Source organism: Haemaphysalis longicornis, unplaced genomic scaffold, assembly GCF_048455015.1.
Source record: "Haemaphysalis longicornis isolate Haplotype H1 unplaced genomic scaffold, Haemaphysalis longicornis Haplotype H1 scaffold_1, whole genome shotgun sequence".
NCBI classification, from domain to species: Eukaryota; Metazoa; Arthropoda; class Arachnida; order Ixodida; family Ixodidae; genus Haemaphysalis; species Haemaphysalis longicornis.
In genome coordinates, this window is record NW_027526203.1 from 291,704,148 (window position 1) to 291,721,416 (window position 17,269).

The 17,269-nt window shown below is 43.1% G+C and overlaps 1 protein-coding gene across 2 annotated transcripts in view; it reads left to right on the forward strand.

Moving 5' to 3' along the window:
* The window catches only part of Alpha-man-ib (alpha-Mannosidase class I b), a 32,153-nt gene extending 15,400 nt beyond the window's left edge, over positions 1 to 16,753 (forward strand). The window contains exons 7-11 of one of the 2 annotated variants that reach the window (XR_013317953.1): positions 2,719 to 2,842; positions 5,657 to 5,854; positions 7,686 to 7,817; positions 9,213 to 9,955; positions 10,173 to 16,753. Coding sequence is in view for 1 of the 2 variants with exons in the window: in XM_077679653.1 (XP_077535779.1) it covers positions 2,719 to 2,842; positions 5,657 to 5,854; positions 7,686 to 7,817; positions 9,213 to 9,419 (661 nt within the window). In the remaining variant the exon portion in view is untranslated. Of the gene's footprint in view, positions 1 to 2,718; positions 2,843 to 5,656; positions 5,855 to 7,685; positions 7,818 to 9,212 lie in introns of both variants that reach the window. The other variant, XM_077679653.1, reaches the window with a different exon arrangement.
* The last annotated feature ends 516 nt before the right edge of the window (positions 16,754 to 17,269 follow it).

Consider the following 17,269-nt stretch of genomic DNA (forward strand, 5'->3'; position numbering starts at 1 on the left):
GAACTAGCAAACGATTTTCAATCGTCAGGTTCGCGCTCTGACGGTAATAATCCCAGAAATCGGCTGAAAATGTCAAGCAGTGCCTGGTTGCAAAGGTACTTTATGATTTTAGGCAGTTTTATTGCCTTTGCGCACGTTGTTCCAAGTTCTGTGGTAGTTATACTTGCCCCAGGACCATTCGCTAACAGTTTACAACAGTTTCGGTTTCGTTTCTGCATCGTGAAATTCATATTTAGTGCTACTACGCAGTTACCCCAACTTCAAGGCTACCTGCCATAGCGCCTGGAGCGTCCGCGACTGATCCTCGAACAAAGCACGCCGCTCCTGATTTCCCCCAACCCTAACCCGATTTCTGCGATAAGAACTTCAGATGCAAGTCAAAAGATCACACCCAGTCGCCAGATATCTGTTCCGCCGAGGACAGCGCTTCAAACCGGCCTTACACTGCTAGCTGTTCGCCTTCCAGTTTCGTTTCCATGCGAGGGTATATCCGGGTGTCTAATATTGCTGCTTAGTTGAACTGTCTATTCAGACGGAGCCTCCGATAAGTTTTTGTACTCTTTCATTTGAAAAATGTTAGGTGGCGCTGCAATAGAGGAGGCTCGTTGTGCTGATCTTTTTCATCGTGCAACTGCTACTCGGCCAAAGATCGCAGGGCACGATTCTAGCTCATCGTACCTCATTTTTGCGAGCAAGGCTACAATTGCGAGTAAGAAGATAATAAAGCTCAGCTTTATGTTTTGAGAGATAACTGACCGTGAACGACAACAAGCATCAGCCACGGCGTTGCGTTTTCAACTTCATGCATGTTTTTTTCCGCATCGCGTGCTTGTCCCAAATATTGTGCTCGCTGTAAATGCAAAGTCAGCCATTGACAAGATGTTTTTATGTTATGTGGGGGCAAATGGGTGCCTCTGATAATGACAAACCGCCAGATTTATTCCAGGAAACCACCCGAAATCGCACATTCTGAATTGGAGGTTGGGCTTCACCACATGACATGAGCACCGTGCATGCTAATGTTTTTTTTTTTATATCTGACAACTGTTCCGCGCAAGCCGACATTTTTTCTAGGGCGTGTTTTTGAAATGTTTTCCTACAACATGTATATTCTAATTTTTTTCTACTACCGGTGGTTCGATATACACAACTCCTTTTTTATCATTTTTTTCGACAACTTGACAAAAATTTTGATTTTGATATTTTTTTTTACAGCTATGATATATAAAAACCTTTTAAAAACTGGTGTTATTGGAAAGGCCGTTAGATAATCTGCATTTTGTGTTCCTGCAATTAGTGCCTAACCAATTTTTAGCAGGAAAAAAAAATTTTCTTGGACCCCTAAAATTGGTCAATTTTCCGGCGGTAGCAAAAGAGTTAAACTTGTTTTCATATGTGCAAATCAATTAGGTATAAAAACATAATGATTGTCCCCTTTTGCATTCAAATTTGGTTTAAAGAATCTCATGCTGGTTGATGTGTCTCATAACTGAACAAGTGAGTTACAAGCAAGCCAGCAGAACAGAGGCACCAAAATGGGAGGAGAAGGCAAGAGGCTGGGGCATACAAAATGGGGAGGTGTTGACAGAGAAGCCTGTCGGTAAAGGAGAAGAAAGTGAAAGCGACAAGGTGGCGAACAACACTGTTCTTGGAACTGGTTGTGCACTTATTGTCGCCTGTATGTGGGGCTGCGAGAGGAATGCCTTTTTCCCTTTCGAACTTATCTCCAACCTGAACTACCTTCTTAACAGCATAAGCTCTAGACAAAGCAATTCTCCACAGAAGAATGCCGTTTCATAGCTAAAGTGTAGGAGCAGCAGAGAAGACTAGCGCAAGTGACCGGTGACTGGAGTGGCAAAATCGTAACTTGTGGCACTGGACTGCACAGCGTTTCGATTCTCCTAGAAACACAGCGCCTGAAGAACATTTGCTTTGCTTTTATCTCAAGGCTACACTGGCACAGCACTTAAAATTTGGAAAGGCACTAAAAGGGGATTTTTTGTTCCAAGGAAAAAGCAAAGCTCACAAATTGGCAGTCAACTTTACAATCATCCCATGTTGTTAGTATGGCAAGTAAGATGTCACATATTGCAGGCAAGGCGGCAGTGCAGTCTGGCAGGTATTATACAGCAACTTAGCAAACATTGCCACGAGTGTTCTTCTTGTGTTTGGAAGTGTTTCCCAAGTTCTTAATCCTAAGCTCTGCCCATTACAAAGTGTAGTGTGAGAAATGTGGTGTGAATACCTGTCTGTATGTGTTGCCTTTTCTATGTTTGTTGAGAAACTGTGGCCGGCAAGAGTGATGTATTTGTCATCTGGGCAGGCTATTGATCCGTTGGTATCTGATGATTTGTCTTCAGCACTGTTTGAGGTGTTCAATGCCATACAATGACTGGTACTGAAAATTTGCAACTAAGGCTGAATTTGTTCCACTAATTGTTTGATTTAAAGAAAGCCTAAGATCCAGCAGTAAATTAGCATTGTTGCAGTTGCCCAATGTGCCGGTCTTACTGCTGTTCTATGCTTCAACATGTGCAGGTTAGTTGGAGTGTATGTATTTTTTAAAACCTGATTTTTCATTTAGTAAAATGTTACATTTGCTTGTTTGTTTTTACTTGGCAACGTCATAGGGCTGAACTTGACTGTCTGGCCCCTCCCCTCCTGTCGTTTTTCGAATAAACCTCTGTGTTTGAAGCAGCATCTCAAACATTGACGCAGGCTAAAAGAGGACTACTTGGCTGCTGTGGAGGGCATCATGAAGCACTTGGTCCGGCGCTCGGAGCCCAACAAGCTGGTTTTCATTGGCGAGCTGGTGCGCGGTCGCACGTTCTATCCGAAAATGGTATGACCCACTTGTTGAATGGTGCATTAGAGGCATGATTGCTGGTTTTGCACAGCACTAGGCTGCCTGCCAGGATGGCAGCTTCTGCTACCATCCTGGTTCACCAGTACTACACGGAATTTTTAAAAAGCCATAGCTCACCTAATGTTTCCCTACTTTCTCTTAGTCTGCCTGATAAGAGAGGAATATTTGGCAGAGGTCCTTACTCGAGGCCCTACTGTTTTAACATGCAGATTATGCATGTTTTTACAGGTAATCAGAGTGAGCAGTTTGAATGTTTGATGTATTTAGGGACTCATTTGTAAGAAATTGAGGCCACAACGCGGAAATGTATCCAAAATGCTTTCTCTGCATGAAGGGCACATGGTTCATTTTAAACCGCATAATAAGCATCACTCCAGTAACGTGTGAGCTGTGGCTTCTGAAAATTCAGATGTTTACAGGTGAACCCTGTGTAGATCAAGTGCCTGAGGACGCGAGTGTATTGTGAACGTGTGATGCTGCATTCTAAGCAAGGCACTGCTTCAGCTAGCCTTTGCACTGGAAGTTACCGTATTTACATGGCTGTAGGTCGACCCATTTCTTTAGATTTGAAAAATCTTGAAGTGGGGGACTCGACATACAATCGAAACTGAAACTTGAACTGCTGGCAATGGCAAGCCAAATGAGAAATCGGGGGCGCAACGGTGTAGTTGCAACTGTGTGTTTGCTTGCCAACTTTACCTATTGCGTATAGTAGTTGTATTCCGAACGCTCGTTCACAATACTTTTTTTTCCTGCTCTTACCGGGCTCACGGTAATACATGTGACATCTTCCGTTGGCCATTTTGGGTTGCTCTTACGAGCAGCGTCGTGTCACCGGTGGTGGTGGTAATGCTAGTGATCCCCAGTGGTCTGACAGAGCAACATAAGCCGCTTGACGTGGGCATCAATAAGTCTTTAAAGGTCCTCTTGCGCCACGAATACAATGAGTGGCTGTCGGTGGACAATTGAGGGCTCGCACCAGCCGGGCTCACTGTGAAGAGGTCCTCCCTGGCTACTGCATGCGGGTGGGTGCTTTCCGCATGGCCAGCCATTTTGCGCGATGTTGTGAAGCGGTCTTTTGCAAAGTGCGGGCTCACACTGGGCGACGACATGCTGTGGGACCGCAGCAGCTGTGATGGCAACAGCCGCATTATTGAAGACTTTGATACCAGCGAGGAAACACTGTAGGTCAGGTGAAAAATATTTTTTGGTTGTGGAATGCGCTCGTGAACTGACTTTTTTTTTTTTTTTTTTCCCCTCAACATGCGATGTGTGTGTGTGTGGGGGGGGGGGGGGGGGGGGGTGTTCAGGGTTCGCACAGGTCCTTGAAAACCTTGAAAACCCTTGAATTTAGAAGTGTCAATTTCAAGGCCTGGAAAGTCCTGGAATATTTAAATGGTCCTTGAAAACCCTTGATTTTTCCTGGGAGAATCAATGGTCCTGTCTTTTCACTAGAATTTAAAGTGTTTGTCATGGATTTTAGGTGTTAACGAATGTGGAGAAACATTGTAACAATCAAGTTTCAGTGTATTGCGTGAAATTACAAGTTTGGTGGGTTTTCATTATTACAAGGCAACATTGAGAGCAGGCACTTGTCAATCCAATCCATATCACGACACAATCCAGTGAAAGCCAGCTTCTGTTCTCTATCTTGCATCTTCCATCTAGTCTGTGGATGCTTGCTCATTGCATGTTTGCTGTGCCTCATACGCTCCATCTACGTTTGCTTTTACGTGCAAATGGTGGACGTGTACATAGTTCATACTGCCTTGAAGCAACACTTGCTCGATTTAATTTCAGCTGATACTCTTGCTGACAAAGCAGGAGATGCAGGCAATATTAACCAAGTTTTGAAATCAAACAGCCTCAGAAAAACACAAAGAAAAAAGAAAAACCTCTAAATACCAGCCATGAAATAAAAAAATGAAGCTGGGGGAGCATATACGAACCCGTTAGCACCTATCTAAATGGGCACTAATTTGCTTAGGTATTGTGCAATAAAAAACTTTTGCATTGTGTTGGAAAAGTGATATAATAATCCCAGATAAAACATTAGATGGGGACCTTGAAAATGTGTTTTCTAGTCCTTGAAAACCCTTGAATTTTTGCCTTTGAAGCCTGTACGAACCCTGTGTTAAGTATGGTAGCATATTCTGCACACCCAAAAATTCATGGTGCATTTGTGGTAACGTTTGTATCACCAATGTAAATAGATTTAACAGTATCTTCTTTTTTTTTTTTTTTCTAGCATAAACTTGTATTTCCAGAATCTTGGACATCTGCCTCTTGTGAATCATTGGCATAAATTTGGTATAAACTTAGTATATAATTCGGTATAAACTTAGTATAAACATTGGCATAAACTTAGCGCTGTGGCTTATGGTTGCACCCATTGTTTGATTCAAAGTGCATTTGTAAGCGCTTGTCTCCTTACCGAAATTTTCCACATTAAGTTTAAAGTTGAAAGTTCTTCACGGAACTGTTGCTTTCTGGTGCTGTTCAGAAACTTGGCATCACGCCACATTTACACAAGTTGCTCGCCAGGATTCAGACATTTATGGAGGCGAAAAGCAAAAACGCCCGTGTGTACAAGATTTCAGCGCACGTTAAAGATCCCCAGGTGGTCAAAATTAATCCGAAGCCCTCCACTACGGCGCACTTCATCGCCTGCATTGCGTCGGCGCGTTAAACCCTACAATCAATCAAGGATTCAGACATTTTCCTTGCGTATGAGGGGGGAAACAGGGTGCACGAGTCTTTGTGATGTTGGTTGTGTGTTGGCAATTGCAGGACCACTTGGTGTGCTACTTTCCTGGTGCCCTGATGCTGGGCCATGTTGTTGGGGGCATGCCCCGGTCTCACAAGGAACTGGCCCTGCAACTGATGGACACCTGCATACGCATGTACTCCATCAATCCGACATTCCTGTCACCCGAGATTGCCCATTTCAACATGAAACCGCAGGGTACCCGTGACATCCTCATTAAGGTAAGTAGCTGTGCAGCATGGTCGAGGTTTAACATGATGCTGCAGGCTACACTTTCTTTTTTCCTTTTTTTTTTTTCTTTACCCAGTTCGTGTTTGCTTTCTTAAGGGGGGGGGGGGGTGATTTAGGTCGTGGGTGCAATGGAAGTTATGTTGTGTCCTAATTAAGTATGGTTGAGTTGAGTGGCAGCAATCAAATACTCAGACTTCCATGAGAGTGAAAAGCTTGGCTAGTTGGTCTGCAGTCAGGTAAATTAGCAGCGAAGAAATAAATTAAAATAGAAGCACAGTATTTATGTTGCTCATATTTTCTCTGTTAATCCACTATGATGCCGGCTTAGAGTAATCTTTGACAGTTTTTTTTTAAGACATCAGTCATGCATAAACCTACACATTGTACCTTTCTTTCAATGTGTGTTAAAAGATTGATGCATTTCTGCTGCGGTAATTGTTTCTGAATACCAAAATGCTGAATATCCCAAGCAGTGCACTACGCTTCCTGTAGGCTTACAAGGTATGGTAGACTTTGCAATCTGTGTGGATAAATTGATGGCTAGGTCTTAACAATGAAGCTGCTATTTTTCAGCACACTATTTAAGGCATTTAATTTCACAATTGCATTTGTCTTGTAGAGGTGACATGGATTGGGAATGTAACGTAAATGGTTCTATGGAAGGCTTATGTTGGCTACTATTGCCACTCGAGTATGGGAAAGACTTGCAGGTCATTTTCTTTTTTCTTTTGTTGAGCTGGAGTTTGACTTATTTTTGGTAGCATCAATTAAATGCTAATGCAGTTTGGCAAAATTTGCGCATTACTTTTTAGGATATGTGCTGCTGAGGGCATAAGAAAAGATCAGACGCCGGGCACATGAGCACACGTGCAAAGAGTAGCTTTTGCCTCATTTATTTCCAGACATGGGGCATTTGCTTTTCACACATAGTTTCACTACGCGTTGTTACAGTTGTCAACCAGTTTCTCGGACCTGGCAAAAATGTCCCAGTAATTATGCAGTTTCAAAGGTTTGGAATAACCTTACTGGAGGAGGAGGAATAAATAATTATTTCACGAGCGTTGGTGGTGCTGTTGGGGGCGTCCCTAGTCCGGGATTCCCTGGCCTTGGCTGGCAGTTCGTGCATTCTTCAGTATGCGCTGGGTCCCAGAGTCCGGACTTTTCAGGCAGGCCACCCACTGCTCGTAAGAGGGGGAAGGGTTGGTGGGTAGGCCTGGGGTTTGTCCACACTCCCATACTTGGTGGTATAGGGTGCCGGGCAAGGGACAGAAATTACAGGTGGCCGGGTATATGGTGGGGTTGATGGCGTGAAGAAGGGTGTGATGAGGGTAGGAGTTTGTATTCTTCTCAGGCTGGTGGCTTCTTGTCTCGGTAACTGGGGATGTGGAGCCGGGAATATTCTTCTGCTTTGGCAATAGTGGGCCAGAATATCTCCATATTTTACAAGAGGTTCTGTTTTGCGAGCAGCAGGCGATGTTTGTCCCTCGTAGATAATGGCCCGGTGTACGTGTGCGCGGGCAGCGGCATGGGCCGCCTCATTTCCGGCGAGGGATGTGTGTCCGGGTACCCAGATGATTTATATTTCGGGTGGCTGAGCCTTGGTTTCGACGATACGGAGGGCTGTTTTGGAGATGCGCCCCAAAGTTTCTTCAGACACAAATTTATTGGCTAGTGCATCTTGTTTATTGTGTGCATTTCCACAAGCAGAACATGGAGCTTTTAATTTATTTATTTTTTAAGGAACAAAAGTGCCTTATGCCAATGATTTTAAGCAGCACTCAACACAGCTGGTTAGAGCAACTGTGTGCTTGTGTGGTGCAGGGCAACGACGCGCACAACCTTCTTCGACCGGAAACCTTGGAGAGCCTCTGGTACATGTACTATTTTACGCGCAACGAGACTTACCGAGATTGGGGCTGGCGGATCTTCCAGGGCTTTGAGAGGCATTGCAAGGTGTGTAAACTCTCCTATTGCTGCTGTTGCCTGACAGAATTGCATGGCCTTGAGGCATGTGCACAGCACTCGCTAGTAGCTGGGTATACCCGTGTTTAAAAATGGAAGGGACGCCTGTCAGGTAAAGTTACTTTAGACGAAAACATCTCTCGTCCTTTGTCACGTATGGTGATGATAAAGTGTATCGCTGTCGCTGGTGTTGACACAGAGTATCTGCGGGTGGTGCAGCCTTTGTTACCCAGGTGTGAGCATGCGAGCATGTTTTTGCAAAACTTTAGAAAGGACATGTGGTGTATCAGAACCGGCTGCTGTTGGTGCCACTGATGTGCAGAAGGTATGCATGAGGTCACTGCACAAAGACACGGTGTGATTGTTTGTGTGCGTTCCTTCGCAACAGCTAGGCCAAAAATTGGTAATGAATACCTGTGCTTCAAATGCGAACTGAAATTGTCTGTGCCCATGCTTTGTGTTGTGCCTTTTTCTTTTTTCTGTCAATTGATTACACGAGCACAGTCTTCAAGTGAATTCTTCAACATACTACCAACAGCGAGAACACCTTAAACAATTATGAGATAGTGGTTGTGATGCTATTCAAGCTGAAAATGCTTCAACTTAGTCACCTCAGCAATGGCAGCATTGCCTCCCATTGAAGAAGAATCTAGTGGAGTATGGAAGACCCAATCTTTCAAGCGAAGCAAAGCTGTATGTTATCTACATGGTCCCTTTGAGATCACTTATGCCTGTAATGCTACAGTAGATGAAATTTAAATGTGCCTTCATAGCTGTTGTGGTTCATGAGGCAGGACTGTGTTGCATGGTAAAGGTTGATTTTAAATTTTTCAAACTTCGCCATTGAAAAAAAGCATAAGTGAAAATTCTACAACCATTATTCACTTAAGTTTCAAATTTTCACTTGCACACACAAGGCACACGCATAGCTGTTGTGGTTCATGAGGCAGGACTGTGTCGCACATAAAGGTTGATTTTAACTTTTTCAAACTTCGCCATTGAAAAAAAGCATAAGTGAAAATTCTATGACCACCATTCACTTAAGTTTGTAATTTTCACTCGCAAGGAAGAACTTTCAGTAAAAGTTCTTCGTTGTGTATTTTTTTATTGGGATGCCAGGGTTGGCCTAGAACAGGAGTTTCCTCATTGTCGATTACCCTAGTATGTATATGCAGCCACAGTATTTTTTTAACAATCACTAAGCCTCCCACTATACCGAGCAGCTCGTAGCTTTGGGTCAAAGCATGACACTGTGGGCAAGGTGCCTTGATAAGAAGACTCCTGCAATAGTGGATTGTGTCCAGCCTTCCCTTTGAATGAGTACGTTGGGAGGGGAATCGGATTGTCCCTTGCCCTGGTGGATGCATCCTCCTCTTGGTTGTCCAGGTGCCAGGCGGGGGGTACACGACGATCGGGAGCGTGCTGAACACCAAGCAGACTGGGCCGCGGGACATGATGGAGAGTTTCTTCCTGGCCGAGACACTGAAGTACCTTTACCTGCTGTTCAGCGAGGACGATGTGCTCGAGCGGTACTCTCCCACCAAGTACCTCTTCAACACCGAGGCCCACCTGCTGCCCCTGTACACATCCTGACATCACCGCACGGCCCTTAAGCAGCATTCTTCCACTCGATGAAGAAGACGTCCTCCATCTTCAATGTCACCGCAGGTGCCATCGCACGGGCTCACAACTCGCACCACAGGTTGCTGAATGTCGCGAGCTGTGTTCCACACCTTCCACTCCACACCACAGATGCCACAAAGGATTTTTTTTTTTAACGTGGTGACTCTGCTTCTGTGATGACATAGAAAGTGCAATTTTCACTTGGTACGTCAGGCTGACCCTTAATGTCTGTAGCAATTATCAGTGCTGGTCACTTAGGATGCCATGCCGCATTTGTAGTGTGGCTCCACATACCTTAATGAGTTCTGAGATTTTAATACAAGGTCATGGAGCGCTTCACCTTCGACCGCATGGCTTTCTGAAGAAGTTGAGGAAGCTTTTCTGATGCTTTTAAACAAATTTTTAGTGTGATACATGCCTAAGTCTATGCATTCAAAACTTCACTTGCTAGAGGCAGTAGCTTGGTGCCCTTCAGTTTTTTTTTTTTTTTTTTTCCCAACATACCTGTTCATGCTGTTGTGTTTTGCAAAAATAAATACAGTAGAATCTCGGTGATACTGATCTCTCATGGTGGCAACAAATCCAAGATTTTCATCATCAACAACAAAGTAAAACAAAAATAGACAAAAAAATTAGCATACTCCTGAGCTAGTGAGCGCAGTGAAACTTGCTGATGTTATCGTTTTATCATTACAGCATACATATTGTAGTATGTTTTATTAGGCAATTCCCATTACAAGTTGTTCTACAGCTGTTTTCTCGTGCACCTTCTAGCCTCTGAATGGCTGTGGAAGTGACAGCCTCACATTATTCATGCCAAAACTGCTGTAGCTAATTACCTACAGTGGTAAATAATGCAGACCTCTGCATAACCACAGAGCCCTCTTAGCCATAAGATGCGGTATTTGTTTTGCAGTACATGAATTAGACTGAATAAGAGCCATTTTTCAAGACCACATTATTGCTGTAGAAAAGCACTCGCCAAGTGGGACTCGCTACTCCAGAATGCATTAGTAACAGCCCAAATTTTGTCTGTCTGAGGCAATCACTTTGGCCAGAAAACTTTTCAAATTTGTATCATCATCTCAAAATTTGTGTCAGCCGTGATCATATCATCGAGATTGCACTGTAATACAGAAGCTCTATGCATGTGCTTCAATCTTGAATGTCTGGCATTGAATTAATTACCGTGGTCACCTAAATCTGTCCTACGTGGAATGCGAGTTGCATGTTCTTGATGTGTAGTCCTACACTAAAGCTGGCCTTGAGTCAAAAGTCAGTTGCTCGTAGGATGATCATAGCCATTCAACAAGCATGACCACAAAGGGTTGTTACTCTGGGAGGGTGTCCTCTTGGCAGCGATGCTGTCCCTTCTGTTTTGCGTTGGGTGGTCCGGCCTTTTTCCAAGCTAGTGGGCTTTTCATGTGGCAGTCCCTAGGGAAATGACCTCTCAGAGTGACCGCGCAAAAGTACAAGCATCGCTAATGAGCACAGGCTCTTGTACTTACTGAAGCCTATATAGAACCAGCTCTGCAGGTTGTGATTGAACATAGTCGTTTGAATGCATGTCTGAACCGGTGTTGCCTGTTCCAGCAGCTATGCCAGCTGGTGGAACTTTTTGAGAGCATTAAAAAGGTGCCAAGCACTATTGGATGTTACAAATGTTCACCAGACTTGCTTTATGACTGCAGCCTATTTACATTTACATACCTGCATTTTTTATAGCATCAAACGGATGTCCTGAATTTCAGTTTAGAAGATTTTTCACTGCAGACTGGTGGTTTTTCTCGCGATTGAGAGAGATGAACAAGACTCGTGTGGTTCAGTCACATTAAAGTTGGTTCTTTTTAAAACTTAGCTTCACAGACTAGGAGTCATTTCTAGACGCTCTCTGTGAGAAGACGGTGATTTTTATTTTTGGTGTCGTTAGCAATTGCCAGCTTAGCAAACATTGTTGCCAATTCTGCAACATGTACGCAGGGTGTCCCAACAAATGCAAGGGTAGTAAAAAAAAAAAAGGGAATACAACTTATGCAGTAAGTTACTACTATAATTTGGTATCGCAGGAAAAAAAGTCTGCGGGACGCACTTTTCAGCTATTAAATGGTATTTCTGTGCTGCCTTGTAGCACAGCACCTCGCTTGTGCATGCAAGTGATGCGTCACGTCTTAGAGCACCACCTTAAAATGCACAATAGGTGCTTGGTCAGAGAAACAATAAATTTGATGCTGAATGTTTGCCCCTCAGACTTCTATCCCAAATAGTGTGCCTGCTTAATCAGTCGAATTACGTCCTTAACTTGATTGGTTAAGCATTAGTTGAGCATTTGTCTTTTACTTCTTTTGTGTGCTTTTTTTTTTACTGCTTTTCTTTTCTGTTATGCACTAGGCACAATTTTAAAACATTGACAAGTTTATTATGAGTGAGCCTCCTCTAGTGCTTATCAAAAATTGTTGGTATTATTGTGGAGACACCGAATGTTAGGCTTGCATCGAATATCGATTGGACATCGCCTACACATCAGAAAAAACCATGCTAGTGTCAACTCTACCCACTGTTTGACGAAAATTCTCAAAACACGTTTGCAACTTCTGGGTTTTAATTAATGCTGCCCTAGTTGCTGACAGAAAAAATGTGATCAACTAAATGCACAAGATGCTTAAAGAAAAATGAAAAGCTTGGTGCCTGAGTAAAGAGTGATGTGCAACAAGCAACAAAACTTTTTGTGTTCCCATTCCCTTTGTTAGCCAGCAAGTTTATTGGCTATAAATTAGCTTAGCGGCAGCAAACAAGTTGTTCAGTCTCGTCAATTCAGGAACGCAGTCAAAGCTCACTTTGTTATTGGCATCCTAACTAAAGGTAGAGAATCATTCAGAAATGTCATATATAAATTTGGTCTGTACTTGCATCCTTTGTTGGATTATGAGGGTGCTCGCTGAGATTTGTTAAGCTAATCTCGGGAATCATTTGCACTTGAGAATAATTAGTTGCCTGAAATGAAAAGACAGTCTACATACAAACTTGCACCAAGAGCAAAAACATTTTTAGAAGTGCACCTTTGGCACACTCTAGGGCCATTCATTCTTTTGTGTGGTCATGAGCACCATTTGCTCATCCCAGGCCTTGATCCAAAGAACAAGACTCGGAAGGGCTGACAGATTTCCCTGTCCAACCAACCTATGCGCCTCTTTCCCACCCCTCACCCTCCGGAGTTTCAGAAATCAGTCTCTTGTGGTTGCTTTGACCTTAATGATTGAATCAAAATGGACCTTCACAAGCACTTGTCTCAAGGGCACAGAGCTGAAGGTGTTGCATTTGGAACTTCAGCAGCTTAGCCTCAATATGCTGCAAACTGCAGCTTTTGATGTTGCTGGGCATGGTTGCTTTTTAGTGCAGTAGGTACTTATAAGTTTTTTTAATTTTCTTCCCAGGATTTTTACTCTTGGTTTTAAATAAATAAGGTTTGAGGTTGCAGTTTCACACAACCTGATCCCCGTGCACACGTCTGGTTGCAACTTAGTGCATAGTCTTGCTCTGCAACAACTGCCTCCCCCTCCACCATGCCTGTGCATCCTATTGCCTACAGAACTATGTGATAATGCTGAAGAATACAGCGAATTTTTTTGTCATCATGGTGGGTCGCTCAAGACTAAACAGGTATTGCAGAGGTGCAGCCCATCAATTACGTCTGAATATACACTTTATTCGTTGTAACGGGCATGGACTGAGTTTGAGTCATCTTTTTTTTTTTTTTTTTTTTTTTCGTAGTCCAGATCTTCCTGCTCATTCGTATATATGACAAAAATACATCTCGGTACAATTCCTTAATGTTGCTAAGCTGCGGGGTTGCTAGACACAACCTTACAAACTCTTCACAACAGTTCCATTGCCATACAGCTGATGAAAGCACTTGGAGCCAGGACCATCAATAGAATCACTCACAATTAGCTCTGATGCATGCTCACATATCTTATTTCGAAGCCAGCCACTTGTGCACCAGTCAAGTCAAATTGCAGGGCTGTACCCATCACGATATGCACAGTCCAGCTTGTCTCGCTGGTAGTTTGCAGCACTGTGGAAGCGTATCAGCCATGAGGAGGCTAAACACCACTAAGGCGGGCTGTTCCATTTTGCTGCCAGAGCGCACAACCACGTTGTGTTTAGTATCTCGTGTAACCCCGCTGCAATAAACCAGTTGAATTTGGGCAGTATTTTTTTTACTAAGGGGAGTCATTCAAAGCACTTAAGCTACTACCAAAGTGAGGCATTTGTTATTCTATCAACATTATGGAACAAACATGAAAGGACATTATACGTGTCATCGAGGAAGTAGGGGATAAAAGCAGGCATCTGCGGAGAAAGTTTTGCAAGCCTTTCACATGCACATACAATGTATTGCCTTTTGCCAGCATTGATGGCATTTGGTGCCCTCCTAAGAATCCAAAGCCAGTTCACACTTTGTTGGGACATAATCAAGCACTCTTTGGCTGCTTCCATTTCTTCAGAACCTGCCTTCTGACAAACTTTTTTTGAGCACTATTAACTCAGTGTTTCCCAAGGGCATGGGCTTGATCCCTGCAGCCGTTTTTCTGATGAAAGCAAAAATGAAAATGCTCGCGTGCCGAGATTTTGGCGCAAGTTTTAAATGTTCTCTGGTGGTTGAATGGCAGAAATTAATCAGAGCCTTTCACTACGTCTTGCGTGTGGCTTTGGCACGTAAAACCCCAAAAATTTTCACATTTTCTGCCAACTGTGGTGTTAAACTTTTTTTTTTTTTTTTTGCACCTTCTTTTAACTCCATCACATCCACAGGTACTGCTAGCACGAAATTCAAAACAAAGTAGCAATGGCAGCTGCCAGATCAACGGCACAAGACATAGTGCTACTGGTGCCAAAAGCATCGCCAAAGCTGCTCTTGTTTACTATAATCAGTTTTTCTGGTTTCTGTGTTTACTATATTGATGCATTTTTCCATGGAGCCATAGGAACTCTATTGGAACTGGCCCTGTTTTATTATGGTGAGGCATTTACTACTATATCTGGAGTTAGTATAACAGGGATCTACTGTATCTACGAGGTTGGTACGCTTACAGTGTCTGCCTAAATGCTGATTATTGTTTATGGCAGTTATGTTAGACTACTGCATTTTTAAGCTACAGTAAATTGGCATCGGCCGTCGATAAGATTTGTGAAACACGTTGCCTCTCCACACCAGCAAATGAGGGGTGAGCAAAGTGGCACAATTGAACGACACATAAAAGTAGCAGCCGCTGCACTGCAATTGCAACTCTGCAGGGTTCTCAGTGGGCGTAGAGTGCTGTTTGTGCTTCTTCTAGAGGATAGCTGAGTGCACTTTTTTGAACAAACATATTTTTGTGCATTCTTTTTTTCTTTCTTCTTTTAAAAAAGTTCCACAAGCTGTTTTTATTATTTTATTAGTAGTATATTACAGCATCTAATAGAAAGTATGCCAAAATGTCGTGTGTCGAAATGTGTTATTGTTCAAAGCACCATTAGCTAGTAAACTTAAATGTTCATTTCAGTCTGCTTCTATTAGCAAGTGTAGATGATGGCACTTGTTTGGGGCATCATTACACACATCGTGGGGATGTAGCTTTGGCATGCTTCCCAGCTTGGGTTTTGCTGCAAGCAGCTTACGAGCGAGTGGGCAGGTGCCTGATGCAGTGTGGTGCAGAAGCCTTGCAATCATTATTGAACAATGTGGCAGTAACAAAACTTCCGAGTTGTTTCAAAGTTTCAGGTGTTTCACTGTGTTTTTTTTTTTTTTTTTTTTTACATTTGAGGCAACCGTACTGTTATTGTCACTCATTCTTACCTGGCCTCATTGCCATGCACTTTTTGCAATATGGAGGGGGCATTTGAACCCAAGGGCTCAGCAAGCCAGTTTTACAAGTGCCTCCTTGGCAAACAAACTCATCAATCTGTTTGCCACACATTGTGCTTCCCATCTCAACCTGTAGTTATTGGGACATCGTGCCACAAGCAATCCATAGCAGTGGCCGTAACAGCATCCTTTTTCATGCTGTCTTTGTTAATTTGTCAAAAGGACCATGAAAACAGCATACAAACTCATTTCATGCAAAAGAGTTTTACATCTCGATAGCACACAATTAGGCTACAGGATGAAGAATACTGATGAAAGAGTGGTAACTGATTTTTCAATTTTCTGCCAGTAGCAACTGCCATTTTCTCACATTGTCCTCGTGTCATCATAGGGACTAGATTGTGCGATCGGCGGCTGCCGGGAAAAGCCACCGCCATTAAACATGATGGTTCGATGTGGTGGTACTTTTCATCCAATTCGAACATGTCACTAATGTTATCCTGGAGAGTCAATGCGCTAAGAGCTCTTTCTGTTATCTCACTAGTGACGTCATGTCTGATGTTGTGCGGCCAGAAATTGTAACCTTACTATTTTTATTTTTTTTGGAACATCCATTGGGTCTGAAATCAAGTGGAGCAAAAAGGTTTTTTTTTTTTTTTTTAAATAAAGCATGGATATATGTTGTCTTAATGGTCTCTTCAGCTTCACTTGAGCATTCAGGAAGTAAAATGAAGTTTTAATAGTGCATTGCACTTTGAACTGACATTTACAGTTGCAGTGCATCCATGAATTCTCATTTTGAGAAATGAGAATTTTAGAGGGGAAGTGAGACTACTGTGTTCCTCCAGCCGCAACACAAAATTAAGTGAAGCTTTGGTATTAGTGGTTAGTAAGTGAAGCAAAGTTGTATGCTGTCCAATTGTTGGCTAGTGATTGCGTGGTGTGGGTAGTCAGTAACCTGTCCTGCAGGAATTTCCGATGGACTTTGACTTTGCTGTGCCAGCAGTGGCTCTATTTCTGCACTGCAAGGACTTTGCTGTGTCAGCAGTGGCTCTATTTCTGCGTTACAAGTCGCATACGCTACAAGGCCCAGCCAGTCAAATAAAGAGCAGGTATGGATGTTTGTAATAAAAGAGCTTGCTTCAGGAGAAGCGTCTTTACCTTAAGCAGCTGCAATGTGCTGCACGGAGGTCCAAAAGCATCTCGGGGAGAGTGCATTTTCGTTGGCAGTTGCCTTTTGACAGCTGTGTTGTTTCCTGAACTGTTTCAATGAATTGGAAGCTTCGGGTTACATTCAAGGGGTGGGTGAGCTGCTGAAGTGTTCAGGAGTGGGTTCCTGTTTTTCTTTCCCTGTCGAATGTGATTTCTAGTTTGGCAATGTGCAAGTGTATAGATGCAGTGTGCAAAGTTTGCACTGTTGTTGCTTTTTTTCTTGTAAATAAAGTTTGTTCTGTGATGATTACCCTGCTTTACTTGCACCTGGGCTTTCACGAGTGTGCAATGCGCTCCTGCACTGTGTTGCTTGGCTTAGTCTTGCATGCGAAGGAATATTTGACATCCACTTGAAATGCAGCCGTAGGGCTACAAAGGAAAGCTATACAGCTTTGTCAGAAACTTCTTTTCTGCATGAAATTATAAACCCACTGGCCAAAATTCTGCATTCATTTTCTTCAAACTTGCAGCCTGATGTTTAGACTACAGCCTGGAAGAAATACTTATCCCTGTTAAAAATGCAACACATCGCAAGTCTAGGTGCTCTGTCACTGGAATGTTGTCTACATTGCACGCTTAAACACGATAGGCATATCTGCATTTCATAATCAAAACTGAACTTCCTGTGCAAAATACAATTGCTACATAGCTGCTATAATAAGATTTTATAAAAGCCTGTAGTGTGATGCATTTTTCTAGGTACTCCATATGTCGCACACTATATTATTGTGCATGCGTGTGTGTGACCAGTAACCTCCCACCA